At 44.6% G+C, this 24032-nt stretch overlaps 1 protein-coding gene across 1 annotated transcript in view; it reads right to left on the reverse strand.

Moving 5' to 3' along the window:
* Window positions 1–3165: 3165 nt before the first annotated feature.
* Window positions 3166–24032, reverse strand: part of DNER (delta/notch like EGF repeat containing) — a 299213-nt gene continuing 278346 nt past the window's right edge. The window contains exons 11-13 of the mRNA XM_021682968.1: window positions 19202–19333; window positions 10131–10377; window positions 3166–3827 (exon numbers count right to left, since the gene is read on the reverse strand). Of these exons, the coding sequence (XP_021538643.1) occupies window positions 3716–3827; window positions 10131–10377; window positions 19202–19333 (491 nt within the window). The 3' untranslated portion in view covers window positions 3166–3715. The remainder of the gene's footprint in view (window positions 3828–10130; window positions 10378–19201; window positions 19334–24032) is intronic.

Below are 24032 nucleotides of genomic sequence, written 5' to 3' on the forward strand. Positions count from 1 at the left end.
CCTTTCCAGTCATTCCACTGCTCTCTGCACCCACAGGCAACAAATGTTTGGATTTCTAGCACCGTGAATTGGTTGTGCCCAATCTGGAATCTCACATAAATGGAAATCATGCATTATGTCCTCTGCTGTGTCTGACTTTTTTTGGCTCAACACCTACGCCTGCAAGATTCAGACGTGTTGCTGTGTATTTCAGTACCTCTTTTTGTTTTATTTTTTTAATGGTTTTCTAGTATATTGGAGACTATCATGGAAAAGTTGCTATAAACATTCTTGTAGAAGACTTTTTAACCCATATTTTGGTTGCTCTTGGATATTTACCCTGGAGAGAACTTGCTGGGTCATAGAGTGGGCCATGTTAATCTTGACCTTGCACTTGATGCTCCAGCCTGACTCATTTTTTTTGAGTTCCTCAGTAGTGCCTACTCTCACTCTTTAAGGCTCCACATTACCTTGCTTTCCCTTCACCTGGGTAATTCCTACCCATCCTTTAAGTCCTAACTCAGATGTTAAACGTCAAAGAGACTTCCCAGCAAAGGCCTCATCCATACTAAGTGCTCCATTAACACCTGTTGGACAGATGGGTGCATTGGTAGGGGAATGAAGAGTCTCAGGGATGGATTAGCCGGTCCGGTGTTTTTCAGATTGTCCTCTGTGGAACTCTTATCTTTCCTCCCTCCCGGCAGAGACCACTGGAGGGGGGTGGGTGGGGCAAAATGGGCTGGCACCAGGTTGAATCAGATCATCTTAGCACATTCCCACTGGTGCCACTATGGAAAACAGTATGGAGTTTCCTCAAGGGATTAAAAGTAGGTCCCTGTTCTAATGAGTAGGGTCAGAATTGGTGATCCAGGGCCAGCAGGTGCCAACATGTGTTGAGCAGAGATGGACTGTGTTTGGTACATATGTCCATGAAACCAGCTCTCAACTGTTAACAATCACTTGGAAATAATTTCTCTGTGCGTGCCATTTCCTTGCAAGAATTAAGAACTGTGTAAAAACTACAGAACGAGCTGGAACACTTCTGATGGCGGGGATCCCTGTTGTGACGTACAGTTGTCTCGTCTTGTGAAAACCCGTGTTAGAAAAGGGCTAATTCCAACTCCACTGTGGTATGAGACTATCACCAGTTCAATAAGTGAAGTACTCTGGCTCATCAAACGCTGTTTTCACAAATTGTGCCAAGCAACAACTAAAAACGGGAGAGTGTGGTGCACACTCAGGGAAAGGGTGCCATGCTTTCGGAGGACTTCACCATCCACGATGCACTGACTACAGATCACAGCCATCAGAGCGAGCCGACTGACGACTTTGGACATGGTCTCTAGCTAATGTAAGCACGGCAGCAAAAGCAAGAGCTACCTTGCGGAATGATTAACGTGTGCTGGAGGTGAGCTGAGTGATTTACACACATTCTGGAACGTAATGCTCCCGATGATCCTGCAAGGGGCACTATCCTTGTCCCCATTTTCCAAATGACGAAGCCCAGAGTTTACCTTTCCTTCACCTTCACCAGGCTCTCAGAAGTAGGGGCGGGGGGTCTACCATTATTTGGCGATTAGATGAGGTGCTGGTTGCCAAGAAGCTGTGACCTTGCGAGCCGGGGTCCCTTTCCTGTGGTTCCTTTCGTCACCAGCTGCCTGATGCAGAGCGAATGCTCAGTGGGATGTCTTAGACAAATTACAATCGAGACTGACACAAGATTTCCAAGCAAGTCCTTCAAGGGGCATCACAATGCATCTAAGAATTTGGAGGGTTGAGAGGATGGGATGGAGCAGCTTCTAGAGGAAGAGAGAGCAGCACGGACATTGCCCTCGGGCGTGGAGGAGGGGAGTCAAGGGGAAAATGAATTGAACTCCCACCTAGGTTCCTAGGCCCCTCTTCCGTGGATGGACGGATCTGTGTGCCACGCCACCGACCGTCTCCCACGAGGAGATGGAAATAAGCAAGGTCTGTGATGTTCCCACAGATGTTCAACCGATCATGTTCATATTTTGTTCTAAATTCGTGTCCAGGCGCTTATACAAACTAAAAATATTAACATATCATTTAATAATCAACAGTCTGGGTGTGTTGCTATGTCGTTTGTAGGGTTGGGGACAGATGTTTGAGGGAAGAGAGGGAAAGGAACCCATCTTAAATCCTTCTTTTTGCCTGAAACCCTCCCTGGCACCTGGTTTCAGGGCCTTTTCCCTGGCCTTACCAAATGTTCCCATGTGTAGATAAAATGAATTAAAAAAAAAAAAAAAAGACTGGGACTTTGGTGCAGCATTTGGATGCAAAATAGAATTGAATATAGGGTGCTGACTGCAAGCTGCTTTCAAGTTCCTAAGGACCAAATTGCTGTTTGCTAAGGCAATTTCATTTGACCTCCCCTGGACAGCAGCATATAGGAGACATTTCCTGAGGCCGCAGGTGTCCTGCACATCGCTGGCTGGCTCTGATGTAAATGCTAAAAGGAGAATTCTTAGGGGCACCTGGGTGGCCTTCGGCTCAAATCATGATCCCGGGATCCTGGGATGGAGCCCCGCATCAGGCTCCCTGCTCAGTGGGGAGTCTGCTTCTCCCTCTCCCTCTGCCCCTCCCCCCGCTCATGTACGCATGCATGCTCTCTCTCTCAAAATAAATAAATAAAATCCATCTTTCATGTTTAAAGGAAGGTAGGAATGGTTCCCTGGCAGTTAGGAAATCAGGAGGGCAAAAGGAATGGCTCCTTGGCAGCGTTAAGATGTGAAAAACAGGGAGACTGACAAGCAATATCAAACCCAAAACGTTTTCCATAATTTTAAAAGAATGAGAGACAAGTGCATCCTGGACTTGGTAACATTTATTCAATAGTCTGTGAAATTAGCAAGAATCAGAAGAAGCACATATCAATCCAATACAGCCACAAACATGTCCTGGATATAAATAAAGATGCACTATGAGAAATACTCACTACGGAAGGAAATAGTACTCTCTTATATTGACTACCTCTTAGCAACAAACAACTCCAACGTAAATTTAATTTACTCACGGTATAAAACCCTTGACTTTTAAAAGGAAATATAGATTCAATGTGATCATAATTTGCCTCACGAGGCCCTTTTGCTGCATGATTTCAAGGCCTGGCTTGACGACTGTTATGGAAATGACAAAAACGAACTCAAAAGAACATTTCTGCAAGGTTCAATGAAACAGTGCAGAAATAAGTTACTTACCCATGCACAGAATAAGGCAAAGGCTAATTTCATTCGGGTTAGGAATAATAAATGCAACTAGTTTCTTATTCACGAAATAAACATCTCAGACTTCGTTTTAGGTTAACGGGTATACTGTTATATGGGTCATACTCTACATATGTTTTCTAACTACTCAGAAAGCCAGCACTCACACGTCACATAGAAACTTCTCCTCGATTAGACTTAGCCTCTGTAACAGCCACAGAAAGTCAACTGCGTCTCATGACGGTATCTACCATGGGAAGAGCACACACTAGTCGAAGCATACAGTTTAAAGAGCTGAAAGTACATTAAAATGTAGTCTATGGATTTCACAAATTATGTTTTTTTTAAAATATTTTTTCCAAACTAAAAGCTGCAGAAAATTAGTTCTTCGATATTCTACCGAAAACTCTTGAGCAGCTACCATTTCAAATTTCTTAAGCTTTTTATTTTCTTAAAAATATTTAAATGAGGGTAGTATCCCATCTTTTTGAAAAATAATCCCCCCAAAAAGATTACAAATCTTTTGTTTTAATCAGCGTGACCAGGGGTTTGTCATCGGGGCTGTAGTCCTCATAGGCGATGGGGGTCACGTCGTACATCGCAGGCCGGGATTTCTTTCCAAACCTGAAACCACAGGGGAGAGAGGACCCCGGTTAGATGAACAGTGGATCTCAAGTCCTATGAAAAGCAAGTGGTGAGAATTAACTTAAATTCAAGAATCAGATGGAACAATAAAAATACCCTAAGAAAGATATTCTCTAGCAAGCACAGAAATTTAAGAGATCCGGATATCAGCGCTGAATGAGTATGCATGTTAGTCTCCAGTGCAGGAGGTAAAAAAAGGATTTCATGAAACATGGTGTCCAAATGAATGTTGAAGCTTCCAGGTTAAATCCTGGCAAAGCAGTCGGCCGGAGAGCCCTATAATAGGTTTTAAGACAACATGTATCTATTTGGCTTTTTCTTCTGAGACCCGTTAACCATCTGGAGAGGCAAGTTTATTTTACATCCATTTTAGTGCCTGGAACATACTAGTCTTCCTGGGGACTTACAGGAAGGTTAGGAAGGCTCAGAGGTCATCTGAGGTCCCAACATGAGGAGAAGGGCAGAGAGAGGAAAGGACTTCAGATAAGGAGATGTTTGTCCGTAATAGTCGGCACCCATCATTCAACCCCATCTACCCGTTCCTCTGCACACCCCACGTACACACAAGCCATTGTTTGTTTGTTTGTTTTTCTCTGAGCACAAGCCATTGTCCCCAAAGATCTGTGTATACAAGAATCCCCTCAGCAGCAGGACTGACGCCCAGAAGCCAGGGGTGTCAAAATCCAATTTCAGGACTTCCTGCCAAACCAGTCTTAAGATGGAAGAGTACTAAAATAAAGCCAATTCAACTTCTGGGTGGTCTCTTCCCATTGAAGGCCTCACCTTCCCTAAAGTCCCTGGAGTACCATATGATTTAAACAGTCTTCCACATTTACCCACAGTGCCTCCTCCCTCAAAAGAGACCACATTTTTTAACCATTTCAAGTCCAATAAGGTTCAAAAAAAGAAACATGTAAAGAACCTTACATTTTAAAAAGGCTGGTGGGATGGGCCCTGAAGACTTCAAGGGGCTTATTTACCATGGCTTTCAGCCTACCTTCCCGGCCCCCATTCCTCCTTTTCCCTTTGCTATCTTGGAGAGCCGGTCTTCTTACATTCAGCAAGGAGAAGTAGAACGGAGTGGGAAAGGAGAAAATGATGCATTCTTCATCGGATCTTTTGTGTTTAAACATTCATCAATCTTTTGTTCTGATTCACTGAAGATTTACTGGTCTCCGGGGGCACCAAGGCACAAACCATGCCAGATGGGTACCAGGCAAAATGCAGACTTAAAGAGTTAATGCATTCTGCCACCAGGAAATCCAAGGATAGTACCAAAAGATGAAAAAGCTTTCGATAAAATCATGTCTAAAATGTGAAGCCGCACTGGTGCTTGCCTACATGTGGGCTGGATTCCAGCCTGTGGTCTGTTTATCTAAACTGAGCAAAGCCTGCCTCATCTGAGACTAGGGAAAGGGCAACAATGTAAAAGCCAACTGGATCGGAACACTTTCTCCCAAGGCTGAAACTTTTAGAAGCTACTTTAAGGCACAAATATTTTGACAATCTATTTCTCATAAAACAGCTAGATTCATTGGTAACAATACACCACTAATAATATTGATTCATTTCAAAAGTCAAGCGATACCAGGGAAAAGCCCTCCAGGTCCTCACATAGGTGCTGTGCGACAGCTTCCTGGGGGAACTTTGATGGGAGGGTCAGCAAATCACAGATTGCCTACTAATCAGTTGGCTGGCCAAGAGGAAAAATTTAAGCAACTTAATAGGTTGGATATGTGTTTAAAATATCCATTTTATTTTTATATGACTTCATAGTTTGAGGAAGAATCTGTCTCTCCAAAATCTAGGAAGTTAAATGCCTCCACGTTATGCAATCTGCCAACAAGCTAACATTCAAAAGGCTGTCATCTTAAATTGTCATCATGGGGCTGAATATCAACAAGGCAGGTTTGAGGATGGGTGTTTCGGATCCACTGAGCATAACGAGGCCAAGGGCTGAAACCGGTCAGAAGCAGCCATGCGGCCACTGTACTTACACGGAATCAACTGAAGAACGAGAACCTTGCTTCGTATCTAGACAAGTCACTGGCTGTGTGCACAGTGCTAATGAGATAACTCCAAACCAGAATGGGTCAGAAAGCATAAAGCTGGTGGGGCACCTGAGTGGCTCAGTCGGTTAAGCGTCTGCCTTCGGCTCAGGTCACGATCCCAGGTCCTGGGATCGAGCCCCATATCCGGCTTTCTGCTCAGCACAGAGCCTGCTTCTCCCTCTGCCTGCCACTCTGCCTATCTGTGCTCTCTCTCTATGTCTCTGTCAAATAAATAAATAAAATCTTAAAAAAAAAAAAAAAGCATAATGCTGGTTACAAAGGTAACCTGGTTTTGTTTTATTTTATTTTATTTTATTTATTTATTTATTTATTTCTTAAGGTAACCTGGTTTTAAAAGGGCTTAACTGCCTCAGTGCTATCTTGGAGCTGGAATCCCTGTCCTATGACTCAACTAGCTCCTGAGAAGCCTATCCAGCCAAATTCCTCAGGTGAGATACAGAGGTCTCCCCTCAAAGTGCAATATCCACCACAGAGAAGTAAAATGGCTTCTAAAACACAATAAAATGAGGGGCGCCTGGGTGGCTCAGTGGGTTAAGCATCCAACTCTTGGTTTCGGCTCAGGTCATGATCTCAGGGTCCTAAAATAGAGCCCTGCACTGGGCTCTGCACTCAGCACGGAGTCTGCATATCCCTCTCCCTCTGCTTCTCCCCCTGCTCAATGACTCTCTCTCGCTCGCTCGCTCGCTCTCTCTCACTAATAAATAAAATCTTTAAACAAAATAAAATGAAACAAGACTTTCCTTGAATCTCCTACACCTATCACCATGGCAAGCTCACACGTAGTAAAAAAAATGAATGCGCATTCCTACTTAAATTTTTAATCCCAATAGCTTTTTATATTTCCTTTGTGTTAAGAAACAAGCCAACACCCACAGAATTCCATTTAAACTCTCAGGCACTAAACCGATGTAAGAACTTGCTGTGTTATGGCAGGAGTATTTATGTGACTCTTCCTTTAAGTAACACATTGGTTTTGGTTTTGTTGGGTTTTTTTTTCCCTTATCACAAAGATACGTTTTAAATGTAAAAAACAAGTTTGGAAAAGAGAGAAAGTTATACTGGAGACCAGGGGTTAACAATGTATTTAGCCTGCAAGCCAACGACAGCCTGTTGCCTGTTTTTAAATAAAGTTTTATTGGCATGCAGTTGAGCCCCTCCATAATGCATCTTTGCTACTTTTGCACTACAGAGGCAGAGCTAAATAGTCACAGAGACCCAGACAGTGTAAGGGCTGTAAGGTCTAAAATTTTTTGCAGGCCCTCGATGAAGACTGTAAGAATCGCCTATAGTCCCGCCCTCCGAAAGACCTAGCACAGAAAGCAACAAAATCAGACGCAGTAACAGAAGTTGTGGCATCAGTAGCCTTAAAGTCACTGACGTGTCCAACACGCCCGGTAACAAGTCTCGTACTTCTTATGTCACTGTAAGCTACTGCAACCAACTGCAAGGCAGATCAAAGAGTGTGCGTTCTTCCAGCTCGTACTTGCCTGAAAGTCAAAAGCTAAAACACCACCGCAGGGAATGTAGGTGGATCTGACCTTGAGAAAGGCCAGAACTCCGAGATGCTATTTGAGAAAACGTGACCGGATCCTTTCACAGCTGTTCTGGGGTTTTTTTGTGTTCTGTGATCAGGCCCTTCGAGCTGGGGGAGCAGTGAGCAACCTGCAGCCGAGACATGATCTCGCTCTGGAGCCTGGAAGGCCCATTTGCTCCCGCTGGTCACTTGCAAACTCTCTCCAGCCTGAGCGTCAGCAAAGCAGTCACCGAACACAGGACTCTCAACAAGAGAGAGAGGGGAGCACCAGCATCAACTGAGTGCTGATGTCAGAACCACCAGACCGTTCCTCGGCCACTCGTGAATGTCACAGGTGACCCACTCGGGATTCGTCCTGCGTGGCTACTGAGCTGCAGTTATTCTGATCCAATGTCAGCAGCTGGGAGGCAGGCTGTGAAATGGGCGTTAGCTGTAGGCCACTCCTGGAAACTAGGGAGGAGGTAATATCAAAAGGGTTATTATTATTTTTTTCCAATGCCTTTCTAGGGTTTCAGGGAAAAGGGAGTGCAAAGGGGCCAACCAGCCAGAGACCCAGCCAGGACCTCGAGAGAGCCATGCTGTAGAAACCACAGATCAGAGCTGAATCAATGTTTATAAGGGAATGTTCCAGATATCTCGGAAGGTATTGTATTAACTTCAGTGGTTTTATCTGCAGTCGCTGGTGCATGGAGGAGCTTATTGGTTGGGAATTCTGCAGTAAATATTTTTGATAAAAATCGGCACCAAATAAGAACCAGGTTTGTAAATGCTTTCAAGTTTATTCTTTCCTTCCAAGACTACACAGTTAAACATCTTCCAAGTGGGCTACATAAGCAGGAAGCTCAGAAGAACCTATCTTATTAAACCATTCTGGGGCTGAAATAAAATACTCCTGTCGAACACAAAAGAATCTTAGCCAGAGGTCCCTCTGGGGGTAGAAGGAACCTGACTCCTTGGGTCTCCCAATACATCCTAGTGTAACGCCCCTGAATCTGCTCCTTCCTGGTGAACTCAGCACCCAGGAATGGAGAGAGAAGCCTCTCGAGCAACAAAGCAGCTTATCTCCTCTCCTCTCCTTTTTACACCTTCTCCCACCTCTCATCCCATGACTTCTGAGTACTGCGAACACTCCTGCGGGCCACTTACAAGGCCTGTTGCCCTAGGATGAAGCCACCTGTCAGGCAGGTCAAGACATCCTACACCAGGCCCTAACAGAGACTGTCCTTTCACTACAGACCTCAAATTCTGGGAAGTCAGGCCTACTATGCGCCAGGACCCATTGAAGACAGGAATAAAATGGCCTTTTATGTATAGGACGGTGGAGGAGTCAAATTAACAGGACAGGCAGGGACTGGTCTCAGGGCTCCCTGGAGGCTGTGCTGGCAAGCTCAGCCCTGAAAGGAAGGAGGGTCAAGAATGAGCAGCCGCGCAGGGCCTGACTTGGAAGGGGATGCACCTTCCCCTTCTCCTTCACAGTTCTAGAAGTAAGGGGGGTACAGTTCTCAAAAAGAAGATACCCTCGCCCCACCTGGGCATCGGGGCGGCTTCTCCATGTCTCCCAATTTCTCTCCTTCCAGTGGCTCCTCTCCCTGGAGGCCAGGGTCGGGCTTTTGCTTCCATTAGAGGGGCAAGATCACAGTCAGATCGGAGTTTTGGGTTTGGGGACTTCCTCGCGAAGAAAGCAAACTTTCTGAACCTCTCAGCTTCTACGCCATTCGGACAGAGTTTGGATCTGTGTGTGTTTTGATCAAGACCAGTACCCCATGTCTCAGCAAAGGTTATGCATCCACTAGGTCTCGTGAACCCCAATCTTAAGACACCAAGCTCAGCCCACTCCTCGCTACCACACAGACTTTCTGAATTGTGTGCTTTAGATTGTTCTAGCAGTTAAAAGAAGAGATAGCTTTCCTTTAATAAAGACTGTCATTATTGTTCTGGTAGTCGATATCCTTTGCAAAAGTCAACAAGATGTTAGATTAGCTGATTTTTTTTATTGTTAGATAAGAGAAATAAATATGGTGTTATCTGCTTACACAGGTCTTTAATATTTGTAATTTAATTTGATTGCCTTAACTCTCTAAGGAGGAACAGTATTCTAAATACAGGAACAGTATTTGTGGAGGTTTGACTGGTCTGTGTGAAATAGAGTCAGGTAATGGGGTAGTTGGGCCTCACGCTCCCTCTGTGGCACCACACTCACTCCTTGTCTCTCCAGGAGTCTTTCCTCCAGAAAAGGACACCCCGTGTTATATGATATGAACGCTAACAGCAGAATGATAGCTGTTTGTTTCTCCTTAAGTAAACCCCTAAATCAAATGTTATTTCTATCCAGGCTGTTTGAAGAACGTAGCTAAAGACATTCCAAAAAGCAGTCATCAAGAAATGTTTCCTACACCGTGATTAAGAATCGGCTATTTAAAGCACAGATAAACACAAATTAAATGAATGAATGTCTTCAATGAAAACAGAAAGCTAGCAGCAAACGCAAAGGGGTTGCTTATAAAGCAGCTCAATTATCTGTCCCCAGTATGCTTTGAACCTATGCTTTCGTCTATGAAATCCTCTTTGCAGGTGGGAAGTCCTGTTCATAACATCACCCCGGTCCCAGGAGTGCACAGGTGGAAGCGGAATCTCCCTTACGCCCCCCCTCCGCCTTCCGCTCCCCCCGAAGCCCACCTGGCATGCCGGATGGAGGCGATGGCGTTGCTGAACTCGCTGTCAATGCTGCGACAGTTATAGAACTCCTCGTAGGCTGGCCTGGAAGAGCCCTGGTACTCGATGCGGCTGATGCGGCAAATGCCCACAATGAGGATGATCAGCATCAGGATGAAGGCGACGCAGAGGGCCCCGATGATGATGTACAGGGAGTGCCGGGGCATGTTGGTGAGACTCTCCGCCATGTGACCCGACTTCCACTGGAGATCTGAGGCGAAAATAAGCAAAGGACTGGAAGTGACCCATGACCTTTGGAATGGGAGGGTCTTCACTGTCCTTGCTTGGGCAACCTAAAATATAAGGGCTGTCCAAACCGGGAAGAATTCTTTTCTGTGGATAACCTAGATCAAAGGCTACTGTCCTTAATATATAAGGGGCTCTCACAAATCATTAAGATAAACCAAGAACACACCATAGAAAAATGGGCAAAGGATATAAAAAGGAATCCACCAAAGAAATACAAGTAGAAAAGTGTTTAGTTTCACGGTTCTTTAAGAATGCAATTCTTCTATCGGTTCCCAAATATTATTTAAAATTTTTGATAACCACAGTTGACATGGGCGCAGACATGAGGATGTGTGAACTGATACACAGCCCTTGTATAGACTTAATGGAGTACCTTTTGACCCAGAAATTCCAATTTTTAGAATTTATGCTGGGGAAATGATCCTATAAATGCATAAAGCCCCACATACAAGGATGTTCATCTCAGCATCCCAATTTCTGAAATGTTAAATTGATCAATTATTACACATTTTGAAAAAGGTTCATTAAATAAGCACGACTCCCAGGTATTCACCACTCAAAGCTAACACTGTTCAAAGTTAATAAAGTTCATATTGGACCATTTTCGCTTTACCTTCTTTTCAGGTATTTTTTTTTAAAGAAAGAAAATGTTACAGCCACAGCCCGAGGCCCCACCCCCATACCCTCTCCCCACCCCACAAGCAGAAAAACAATTTATAAAAGCTAAAAAAATGGGAAACCACCTAAATATTCAGCTCTCAGTGAGCTGGAGAGATGTTTTGTTCTAACAAAAAAACAAAAACAGGACCTGGCCATATGGTACAGTCACACATGAGTTCAAAGTGTCCATCCACACATTGAAAAGCTCAGGACAGAGTGATAGTAATGATGAACATCTGTTGCCTCCCAACTATGTTAAGCTCTTTGAAAACATCTTACTTAATCATTATGACCAATCGAAGATGCATGATTTTCTCTCTCTACTTTATGGGAGATCGGCATCAGTGGCTGGGTAAGTTCAAGTGCAGATCCAAGTCCTTAGCGTCTGCCCCACACAACCACACGTGAACAGCAGAGATCACTGGAAGGCAGGATTACAAGCCATTTTTATTTCTTTCATTCCACTTCTCAGTCTTTTCCAGCTTTTTTCAAAGGAATAAAATATTCCTTTTATAAAAATATTTTAAAATAAGCAGTAAGTTATTGGAAGAAAACATCCACGGAATTTTCTTCCAACACAATAGTGGAAGAAGTATGGGCTTTGGGATCACACCACCCTTGCTGTCAATCCCCACTGGGACATTTACTTGACCTTCCTGAGACTTGGTTTCTTCATTTGCAAGATGAAAATAGCAACAGCTACCCCATGGCTCGCTGGGAGCCTAAGTTAGGGAACATGTAAATAATAGGAAGAAAGTCTGCTGCTGGGCACGTGGTGGGCAGTCCTAAAAAGGAGCAGGTATGGTGGTGGAAGAGGGATAAAGGATAAAGAGGAGGAAGGCACTGTCCTCTGGAGCACACACCGTGAGCTCAGGATTACTGAGCATTGCCCTGTGCCCTTTCAAAAAACACCAACCGGTCTGAGCAGGAAAGTAAATGGAAGAATGTGACATACTGTCCTGCCCGAAACAGGCCAAGAGTGCCAGATTATGTCCTGTTTGCAGAACTGCACACACGTGGAATGTTCTGGATGATGTGAACAGGATTTGAAAGGAAGTTTTGAAAATAAAAAGGGCTCAATAAGACAAGAGAGAAGTGAAATTCATGTGGGAAGGGATGCCTTCTCTACTAGACTCACAGCGCCCCCAGCTCCAGACCATCATTTGCCCATTAGGACTCAAGATGCCTGGAAATGGGACTCAGGGGTGGGTGTGGAAGGGCCCGTCTTCCCACCAAATGCTCAGATTCTTCTCACCATGCTGTATGCTGTGAGAGTGTTTGTGATCTCCGGGTATTCAGACCCTCCTCTTAGCTACATCCTCAGTGCACGGAATCCGAGAACCAGTTCTTTACCTTGAAAAGTGACAATCAGAAGAAAAGCATGGGTAGATTCCCAAACAAGGGCCAAGTGTGCAGAGCCCTTTCCTAGAAGCCTAATGGGAATAGGGCCCTGCCCCAAGCCTGAAGAACGAGATGAATGAAGCGTGTTCGCATCCAGATCTTCTGACTCCTGAGTTTTCACCAAGACCCCTGAAGGCTGGTTTGGCCATCCGAGGCTGCCTGCCCAAGCTCACGAAGCCCATGCAGCAGTGAGCTATTAGTGCATTCACTGCTCCATCCGAACCAGCTCACAGACAGGCAGATGCACCAGCATAAATCACAGCAAGGTCGCCACGGACAGGAGAAGGTGTTTTTGTGAAGCTAGAACTCAGCCTCAGTTGCAGATCACAGCCATTTCATTAGGCAATACCTGGTGCGCACTGAGAGAGACGCTCATTTTTCTGGCTGAAAGAGGAGCATGACTCACTTGATTTCCAAGTATTTCACCATTCTCTGAAAAATTCAGTTGTAGGCTGGAGTCCAATGCTCAGAGTGTGCTCTAACACCCATCTAGCGTCAACACAAGGAAAGCCAGCACTGCTTCTACTCCAGCTTGGTAGAGGGCTCTGCTCCGATCACCGTGGCAGGATCACACGAGTTCTTGATGAGCCCTCATCGTTGAAGCCTAACTTCACGTAAACAGCTATACATCGTATCAACGACCACTACCGTGGAAAGACAGCGGAGCTGGGTGTCCCAGGCCTGAGCTGCCCACACTGCTGACATTTCTGATCATCTGCTCTACTTCCCCAAACTCTGCCTTCCAGACTGCTGGAACTTTTGGGAAAACTTTCTCGAAATTCCCCCGAAAAACTCTGCTCCCTCCTCCCCTACCTCCCCTACCCCTGCTCTTTTTTTTCTACCTTACTGTCAGCTAAAACTTCTCTGATATGGCTGCTTGACACACTAATCAGGTTGGAATTGGGCTGGATCTGAAGAGATCCAACCCTTGGTCTGGAAGCGGCAAGTGTATCTGCACCAGGCGGCTGCACCTGCCGCCCCCGGTCCTGGCATAAGTCATAAGACCCTCATGAGCTATTGCTTTGCGGCATCCCAGGAGTTCGGTTGCATGAATCACTTACTACACCAGCTACAGCACAGCTCAGGGAGGAACTGTGCACCAGAGTGTGCTGGGTGCAATGATCCCATCGGCTCCAGCAGGTGCATGACCCAGAACACATGCACACAAACTGTTCTGGGAAAAATGTCACGCTTATGGGTCTGCTAGACCAGCTGTATTTAGGTTTCAACTAAATTTGTTTCAGGTTTTGCATTTTCCAAAGTGTTTTCACATTTACATTTCAACTGGCCCTAAACAAAGCACCTTGAGCTAGGTAGAGAAGCTGGACTTGGAGCAGCTGCTCAAGGTGATAGAGGCCATCTGTGGCCAGGCTGAGAATAAAACCAGACCCACCTACAACCTCCACCCCACCAAAAGAGCTGTCATTAGACTTATAAATTTCATTCTAAAACACACTGCCTATATCTGTTTGTTTTTTTTTTTAAGATTTTATTTATTTATTTGACAGAGAGAGACACAGTGAGAGAGGGAACACAAGCAGGGGGAGTGGGAGAGGGAGAAGCAGGCTCCCCGCAGAGCAGGGAGCCCGATGCGGGACTCGATCCCAGGACCCCGGGATCATGACCTGAGCCGAAGGCAGTCGCTTAACCAACTGAGCTACCCAGGCGCCCTATATCTGGTTTTTAATTTACCTACATGAACGTAGCCAGACTAGCTAATGTGTTCACCTATGTTATTTAAAAAGAGAGTGAGTGTGTGATGTGTAGACATCGGACAGCTAGATAATTTTTGAGACCATCTGCTGCTACACTACTTGAGAGGAAGAATTTCAAATTACCTTCTGTTTTCTATAGCTCCAAGTTATCTGGACAAGCAAGGCAGTCAATGAGATTAGAAAATATTAACAGCTCTCATTAATCTTCAGAAGAGAAAGGCATAGGAAAGGAATAGAAAGAACAGCTCACCTCCTTCGTAGGATCCATTCCCTGAACAACCATTAATTTGGCACCTACTATGTACCAGGCATGGTGCTGGGTGCCGGGATATAGAGTGAGGGAAAGTAGACAGTTGGCTTCTGGAGCCCCCAGCCTTTTGAGGGGTACAGGGACCCCAAAAATGGTCACAAAGCAGTGGCAGACATACAAGTATGCTGAGCCAAAGAAGGACCACCTCTGTGGTGCTACCAGAAAGGACAAAGGGAAGCTCCATCTCACTGGGGAATCAGGAGAGCTCCAGTGGTGAGGGTCTGCAGGAACCTGGGCTCTACAGGTACGTAGGTATTAACCAGGGACAGGGGAGAGCCGAGGGAACACGGTCCCAGGCCAAGACCTGGGAGGAGGTGGGGAACAGGACAAGGGACTGCAAGGGGAACAGACTGGCATCTAGCAGGAGCAAGCCAGAGGCTGGCGGAGCGGGGAAGGGCTCTCTCTCACAGGTCCTACAGGCCCGAGTGTGGCCTTCAGTCTTCAGTCTTCAATAAAAGCTTGGCACTGGCAGGGATGGAAACAGTGGTGGGAAGGAGGTCTGAGTATTCAGATTTGCACTTGGAAAAGACACCTCTACCAGTTACAACCCTGTGGAGGAACCCAAGGACATGATGCAAAGTGAAACAGGTCAGGTACAGAAGGACAAATACTGCATGGGCTCACTTATATGGGGAATCGAAAGAAAAAGAAAAAGCCAAACTCATAGTAACAGACTGCCAGAGGCTGAGGCATGAGGCACAAGGGAAGATTTAAAAACAGGAAGAAACAAACAAAGAAACTAGAATGGTGATTGCCAGGGGCTGACGAAGGGGTCACGGGGAGTTATCGTTTAATGGGGACAGAGTTTCAGTTTTTCAAGATGAAAAGAGTTACAGAGATGGATGGTGGTGAGGATCACTCACAAGATGAATGTACTTAGTACCACAGAACTGTACATTTAAAATGATTAAGATAGTTAATTTCATGTTATATGTATTTTGCCACAATAAAAAGAACTGGAAAAAAATTTAAAAAAGAAACAGACCATATATTTTTAGAAAACTAGAAGAAAGTAAGAAATGCTTCTGGCCACATATAAAGAAAGGGTTGGAGGGGCTAGACTGGGAGCCACGTGGTGTTACAGCAGTGAGGGAGATCTGCATAAGCCAACATGGATACACATTCTATATATTATTCAGCAGAAAAGCAAGATGCTGGACAGTACATATAGAATGGTCCCATTTGTATGGGAGAAAATGAGGACTTACAAAATTGACGGGACACATCTGGAAATATACACGATAAATGGCTAATGATTGTTACCTTTGGGGAGCGAAGTGGATGACTGGAGGAGGAGGAAGATTAATTAATTTTATTTTTAAAGTAGCCTAGTTTATACAAAAATGAGAACTAAAGAACCCAACCAATTTGTACAATAAGGACTGTCCATATAACATAATCATGTCATGGGTTTCTTCAACCATTATGAAATTCCATGCATTTTAGGGAGGAGAGTCTCAAGACATCCATGTAGACTCTTTCTGGGCCCCTTCCCTGGGTTCCTAGGGCAGCCTGCAGAAAACCTACAGCAACCCCACCACATACCATGACCTACCCATGGATTATGAGCTCCTAAAAGCAGGGGCTGCTTCATTAATCTTTATATCCTGGGCCTACTGTTCAATGTTTGATAGTAGGAGGCCCTTGATTATTGGTTGAATTATAAATCCAGGATAGCTTATTCACCTATTTGTCAACTGCAAAATATCATGAATTTAATAGTTTAACCATAGATTCAACTGTTCAATGTCCTTAACTGTCCAACTGTTCTTGGTCAGCAAGATTGACTGTAACTCTACCTGTATAAACCCCACAGCAACTACACAGATGGTACAAAACAACACTATTAAACATGTATAGGAATTGTAAGTGCTAGACCTTGACTCTAGGAAGGCAAAATTTTTATTAAAACCCATGAACAAAATTGTTATCAGTCCCAAGTTGGTAAGAATGGATGAGAGATAACTAAAATTTCACCAGGTTGTTTTGTTACTTTCCAAGACTTGGGGTTTGCGTTTGTTTCAGAGTTATTATAAAACACTAGAGCTATTTAAATGATCCTTTTAGATAGTTCTGGATCAGTGTTCTGGGTGGCTTTGGTAAATCTTTATGGTCTGCTAGATTTTTTGCTCCCTATTACTGATTGGGGAACAGATAAATAACTCTAAAAGGGCAAACTTCTAAGAAACATTCACTATTGGGTTAGTCAATGTGCAGAGAAGGAGACAGCTGTGCTAAAATCTAAAAACTCCAGACATAGTGCAGTGCAAAAGCCTAAAGGCAGGAAGAAACTTGACCTGTCCACGGAAGAGAAAACAGGACAATGTTTTGGCTGAAGCAGACTAAGCAAGAGAGGGAGGCAGGCAATGTGGCCTCTGGAGGCAGAGCTCAGGCTGATGGGAGGCTCCTTTACCACTCTCGACCATCCCGGAGGCCTCTGTGCTATGTAGCTACATGGGCTACAGTTCTCTGTGTACATCTGAGCCTTCCTGCTGGGGTCGACCCACCTGACCTTGTACCACCCAGGTACTCTCCTCTCTTGGGCCCTAGATCCATCCCATTTGATTCAGAGCCAGTTCTCTAGATGCTGGCCACCAGTTCCAGCTACATGTCATAGCAGAGCTCACCTGCACATTCTCCATTCTTACACTCAGGTCAAGGGTGGAAGCATCCAACCCTGGAACCTAGCAGAGCTTAATCTGTGATGACATTGATTTCAGTGCCTTTGGCCTAATGGAGAGGTGCAAATGAGATCATCAGATGGGAAGTGCTATTGCAGGCCAACAGAGAGCCCGAGTGTAGACCAAAAAATTTTGTGATGGGCCCCCCTCACACCTGGCCACTCAGTGTGGCCCGTGCTCGGGGCATGCATCATCTAAAAAGACAGCTGCCGAAGGTTGGTCCTCCCAAGGAGTAGCTCATGTATATGAGCCACAGTAAATTAGCATTTATTTAGTGCCTACTGCATAGCAGAAGTGTGCACATATTTGCCTCACGGCTCCTTCCCATCACCATCTTATAAGTGAGGATGACAAGGCCCTGAGAGGTATATTTGTTTGTCCAGGTCACATGATGGAGCCAGAATCTGAAGCCAGCTTTTACCCTTTCTATTATTCCGTCTTTGTATATCTTTTGCCTATATCATCATCACTGGAAGGAAGTAAAATTTCGATTTTTTATAATTATGGTACTTTGCTTAAAAACTTCTTAAGGGCCTCTTGTGTATTCCTGACTTCTTAACCATACTCTCCTATACATTTATCTCCATAATTAAGATCTAAAAGTTATCAATAGATATTACTCTGCCCCACGGCACAAACTTTGTCATTTCCAACAGCATTGCCAAATTTTAGAATGAAAACCGGTCCCATTTTATGGGTAAGTAAACTGAGGCTTGGCACAATTCAATGCAGCCACACAATGAGTGTCCTGCCAGGGGAAGAACCAGGGTCCTGCTGAGCCAAGTCTGGGATGCTTTCTGCCAACAGACCCCGAATGGACTTAACATCCTACACCAGCTCATAGCCATTGGCCTTTTGACCATGGAATCCCTTTCAATATCTTTCTTCAACAAGACAACACTTCTTGCCCATCTTCAGCAAGGCCAGTTGGTGCTACGACCACTCTGTCCATGGGTGTTTTAGGAAGGTCAATGATGGGGAGCCCGGAAAATAATGACCCTCTTCCCCTCTCAAGCTCCAAAACAAGAGCAAAAAGACAAAGGGTAAGCAGGGAGGAGCCCAGAGAGTGTTACTGGTCAAACAGATGTTGGAGAAGGCGGCCCCTACCTCAGGCCCACACTGAGAAGGAGACAAGCCCAAGACACCGTAGGCACTGCTGGGCCACCCGTGGGAGGTCGTTCTTGAAACAAAGAACAGAGGAGTAGGGGCAGCTGTCTCCTCCAGAAGGAGACAGACAGACTGACAGGGCTATGCGTATGTATTTGCCTCCTTCCAAACTCGCACAGCGGATGAGCCGTCTCTACCTTAAGAAAAGTAGGGGAGGGCTGAGAGAGCCCAGGAGGGGGCCCTTATGGAAGATCCCCTGCCCCAATGAATTTCAGTGAGAAGAAAACCCCTTTCACGGTTGAATTTTTCCCAGTTTCCCAAACAACCGGAACACCGAACTCCGTGTCAGTTCTCATTTTCACCTCCATCCTAGCAGACCCACTCTTTTAATACACGAAATCTTGATTATGACATTTTCAAACTTCTGTGGGCTCATCTCTAAGAGAGAACACTTTGCTCTCCGCAGCTTGTAATGTTTTTCCAATTTTTTTTACCCTCATCCTCGCTGGACTGTTCTCCAGGCCACGGATGGAACCTAATACATTTGAAGACGCTTGAAGACATAAATGCAAAGCGAGTCTATATTCTGTGTGCTTTTTCATGTTTTTAACACAAAGACTCTATTTTGTGCTACGATTCTAATGCTTCTCTGCTCGGCACATTTTTGGCTGTCTTGGAGCAGGGAGCTCTGGATGACATCTGCACATGCTCATCCCAGTGGAAAGGCTGGCTTCAGACTCAGGAAGGAGGGAGAGGGGCACAGAGCAGGGAGCAAAGGTACTCCTCTGGGACTCGGGAGGCATGGGTGACTCAGGTTAGCCACTCAGTGGCTGACAGGAGCCACCTGAGCACGCTCAGTGTCCCCTTCTCGTTGAATGCAAATATGAGGTTAAACAACAGCATAATACTTACGGATCTCGCAGTTTGCACCCACCCAGCCATGAGGGCAGTGGCAGGTGTAACCATTGGGCTGGTCCAGGCAGGTACCAGCGTGATGGCATGGGGTACTGTCACATTCGTTGATGTCGATGTCACATTCGTCACCTACGGAGATAAAGAAACGCAGTGAGGACAGCTGGCTTCACCAGCGGCGCTGTCACCCATCACTGCTCCGGCCAAGCGGAGATCCAAGGCTGGGGTCACGGTCTCCAGCAACGGATCCCAACTGGCTGTGTACATGAAGTGGGGAACTCTCCCCAAAGTCCCAGACAAGGGATCTTTTGCTGAAGTAAAACTAAAAAAGGAAAAAAAAAAATGGCACTGGTCAAAAGCATCTCCTTTAGTAGAGTCAAATAGTTAACTGAGGCTGATTCTCATGTCTGAATAAACCTTTTGAGGTTGATGGGAACAGAGAACTGGGGTTCCTGATTTTATTTTAAAAGTCTATTTTATTTTGAATTCCATCCACTGAATCTTCTTATTTATTTTTCTGAAACTCCAGAAAGCCAAAACTCACAGCTTATGATTTTTTTTGTGGCCAAGTGTTGGATATTTGACTATTTTCTGGAGAGTTCTAGGGCACAGCTGTGAGCCTAGCCAGAGTCAATTATGAACATTTACTTCACGTTCCAAATCCCTGGATATGTTTCTGGGAAATATGGAAATGCACAGGAAGAGCATCAGCAACCCCCCTCTCCCATAAGAAAAGACAGTTCTGAGGTCTAGGGTTAGCCTAGCTCTGACTCAATCTCCCCTGGGAAACCATGACCCTGGGGAAGCTCACGTTCACTCCAGCCTGTCCTTCCCCCATGATGAAAAAGGGAGCTCTTGACCCTGCCTAGACCCAACATTTTGGGGCATCCCTGTCCCCATCAGAGAGAGCCTGGCTTAAACTAACAAACCAGACCATGGGCTGATGTCATGGTGGTCCAAACACCAATTTACAGGAAATAGCTTGTTATCACAAGTTACACAAACAAAGCCACCTTCACCTATTTTAAGCCATACTATGAGTCACTACAAGATGGGTACGTGTCTCAAACCGAAAGGCATCTCATCAAATGAATGGAACAGGGTACTTCAAATTGAGGCAATTTCTCTTAAGAGTTTGAAAATGAGAAAAAGAAATTTTCAAAATATATCTCTATCTTGTTAGATACATGTAAAAAGTGATACTCAAAAAACAGAACAAACCACAAAACCCCTAGCAATGCTACAGTCATCGACCAAAGCAAAGGAGCAAAATCAAATATTTTGTCCATTTTCAAAGGCAATGCTTCAGTGTACACGCGGATAGTTACTTCCAGGCTTACTTAATTAGTATTAAAGTACTTTCCAATCTGCTAGTGGTTTACTTCGCCTTTATGAAACCACCATATGTCACTCCCAGCCCATTTTAGAGCAGGAGTCTCACGATGAAATATTTCGTGCCTGTTTCATTTCACACTTGTTTCTTACCTGGCATCTGACTATTTTATTTTTAACTAAGTGAAATCTGTCGAATAAAACATTTACTCCTCGGAGGTCCTACTAGGTTGATTGTAATTCAGTAGTGTCTAAGTGAATGTGTTTCCTGCAATAAATATAGTCATTTACATCAATGGGAAAGACATGAAATGGATTGCCTCTCACTAACCTATTTCAAAGGTTGTCTTGCTATTAATGGGGCAATCGCTCGGAGTGTAAAAGGGCACAGACGAACCTATTACAGCTGGCATTACATGGTAGACTAGTTGAGGAGACATATAAACAAGAACGTGTTGAGAAACATTAAAAGGACTAAATCAAAGGCCTTGACAAATACATATGCATCAGTACTACTTTCCAACCATTTGGGAAGACAAACTTACTTGAGGCATTTATTGGACAGTGGCTGTCCTCAGCTGGCCATGGGAAAACTGCACGTTCTACAATAAGATGCCCCGTTACCTCTGCAGCCACAGCTGGAGAAACAGCCTGACTTCTCTGTGCTTCCACTGCCCGGCAACACTCAGAAGCTCCACTCTGCTCCGCAAGTCCAATGTCAGCGCCAAACCCCTCTAATCCCCTAAATTCTGGGCAGTCCTAGAGCTAGTCCAGCCCATCCGTTCCTGCTCTGGTCCAGAGCTTTTTGGACCAGCGAGGTAAATGCCCAGTCCAGGGTCCAGACTAGCCCTAATGCATGTTTTGGTTCTTGGATCTCCAAGGGGGCACTGATGTAGTTGGGAGAAGTCCGCAGGCCGTAGTTTTGTCTCCTCCTGGGCACCACCACCCCCGCCAGATTGAAAGGATTTGATAGGAATAGAGAATGACAGGGGGAAATAGAATGAACTTGTAGGTATGTATGGATAAACTATCGAGACTCAGGATCTAAAGGACTGGGAACCAGAGAGAGTCCCAAGCCCATCCACGTCTGGATTTCTTCACCACTGTGTTCTTAGGGCCATACTGGGGACGGATTAAATCACACTAGCTAAGGATATAAACTCTGGGGCCCAAACAGCCAGCAGCTAATTCCATAGCACAGATGCTCTGGCTGACCCCAGGGGTGACGCATGGGGCACAGCAACCCTTGGATTACTCTAATGGCCTATCTTACAGACTGAGGCTCCTGCACCTCTGGTTGAATCGCTTATCCACCACCTGGCTCTCAGTTCCAGGCCTTCACCGTGCCCTAAACTGGCGGTAGGAATACGGACATGGGGTGATGCTGATGATGGAGCCCCTGGAGGAAAATTTTCAGCCAGAAGACTCCCAAACACAACCATCTTCTCTGCCTTACAATGATCATGCTTTCTGACATCAGTCTTACGCAAAGTACTTGAAGATTTATTATGAATTATAGAGAGCAACTTTGTTGTATGTATATTCATTTGCATGTAAATTCATTTCGAGTTTCCCATAATAAGAGTATTATGTTTTTGTAAGCGCCTCAGCACCCCACCATTCCACTCAAGCAATATGCATTCTGGCTTATTTTAGAAGAGTTCTTGGTAGATTATATCACCTTGCCTTACTCAGAGTTGACTTAATAAATCTTTATGCTTTTGCTGGGTTGAGCCAGATGACTTTTTTGTTGACTCGCTTATTTTTTTTTTTTTTAATTTGAGTTGGGGAAAAATCAATTACTTTTAAATCACTGTTGTGCTTGAATAACATTTGTAAAGAGAATACATAATGAAATTTCTACTTGACTAAGGCTGGAAATCAGAGTCTGAGCTTTAAATCTTTTACAATTGCTTTTCAATCTACTACTTTCTAAGAGGTAATACATAGAGTAGGTATCAAATTTGATAGTATTTATGCAAATTTACAAGTGTGCCCTTTAATTCTGTATGCTTTACTCAAATACATTAAAATGGAAAAAAATTAAAAAGTCACTGCTGTGAGTAAACCCTTCAATTAATACAGCCCACACTGCATGATATCAATGAAAATCATTATATTTAGAATACTGAGTATTAAATATAGAGCTACTGTGTGCCAGGCGCTGGACTGGGTACTTTAACTATACCTCCTCCATGCTCCCCAGGTATTTTATTCCAGATGAAATGAATGTTAAAAATGATCTGGAACTTCTTCTGCTGTGATGGAGTGATGGAAAGCTCTCTTGGCCTTCCATGGTAAAGCGGATGACATACATATTTAAGGAAAGACACTTTTGAGACATTCGACAACAGGCAGTGCCCCCAAGAGAAGGAAAACAGAACAGCTGAGTGCCGTGATCATCCTGGCTTCCTGCCTGCTGCCAACTGAGAACACAGTGTCTCTCTGAACCAAGGACAACTGGACTTTGTGGGGGACGAGGTAGCTGCAACGTGTGGGACAGGCTCCCAAAGAAGATAGAGCCAGTCAGAAAAAGAGCATCAGAAATGTGCTGCGTCCCCTTGAGTTTGTTGCTAAATCCTATGTGTGAGTACGTTGGAACTCCATGGGCTTGGCAAACACCATGAAGGATGAGCAGTTCCCCGAGCTCCTAGAGGACTGTGTTCAAAGTCTCACAAGTCAGAATGCAGATATTTCATTGGCCACCCAGTGCTTCAGTGGGAAAAGGTGGCACCTCAGTACTAGGGCATCTCTATCCCTAGAGAAAAGGCAACCACAGACCCACTCCCCAAAATATAAAAACAAACCTTGGAAGGATCAGTCAGGCCAGCAAGTAACTTACCTACCTGCCAGCGGGGGGCGGGGGGGGGTGGGGGGGAGAAGGGACAGCACTTAAAAAAAGAAACACAAAAAACCCTATCACTCAATAACTTAACTCACAATGACTGTCCATCCACACAAGGACCATTAGCTGTGCAAAGAAATAGGAATATGTGGCTCATAACCAAAAGAAATATCAGTCCAAAGACAGACGCAGAAATCACAGATGATGGTGAGTAAACAAGGAATTTGCTCAAAATGTGAAGGAAAACATGAACAAAATGAGGATAGAAATGAAAGATATAGAAAAGAACCAAATGGAACTTCCAGATATGAAAAATATAATATCTGAAATTAAAAACAATACTGGACGATTTTCACAGCAGACTAGATTCTGCAGAATAAATCAGTAAACTTGACAACAGCAATAGAAGCTAAACACACTGAGGCTCAGGAAAAAAAATTATTTTAAACTCAATAGAGACTCAGTGACCTGTTGTACAATTCTAAGTAGTCTAACAGATGTAATTAGAGTCCCAGGAAAGGGGAGTGAGGCATAAAATAATATTGGTGGAATAATGGCTAAAAATGTACCAAATTTGATGAAACTATAAAACCACAGATCCAAGAATTACACCAAATCCCAAGCAGGATAAACACCAACAAAACCACACCAAGG

The sequence above is a fragment of the Neomonachus schauinslandi genome, chromosome 3, assembly GCF_002201575.2.
Source record: "Neomonachus schauinslandi chromosome 3, ASM220157v2, whole genome shotgun sequence".
Taxonomy (NCBI): domain Eukaryota; kingdom Metazoa; phylum Chordata; class Mammalia; order Carnivora; family Phocidae; genus Neomonachus; species Neomonachus schauinslandi.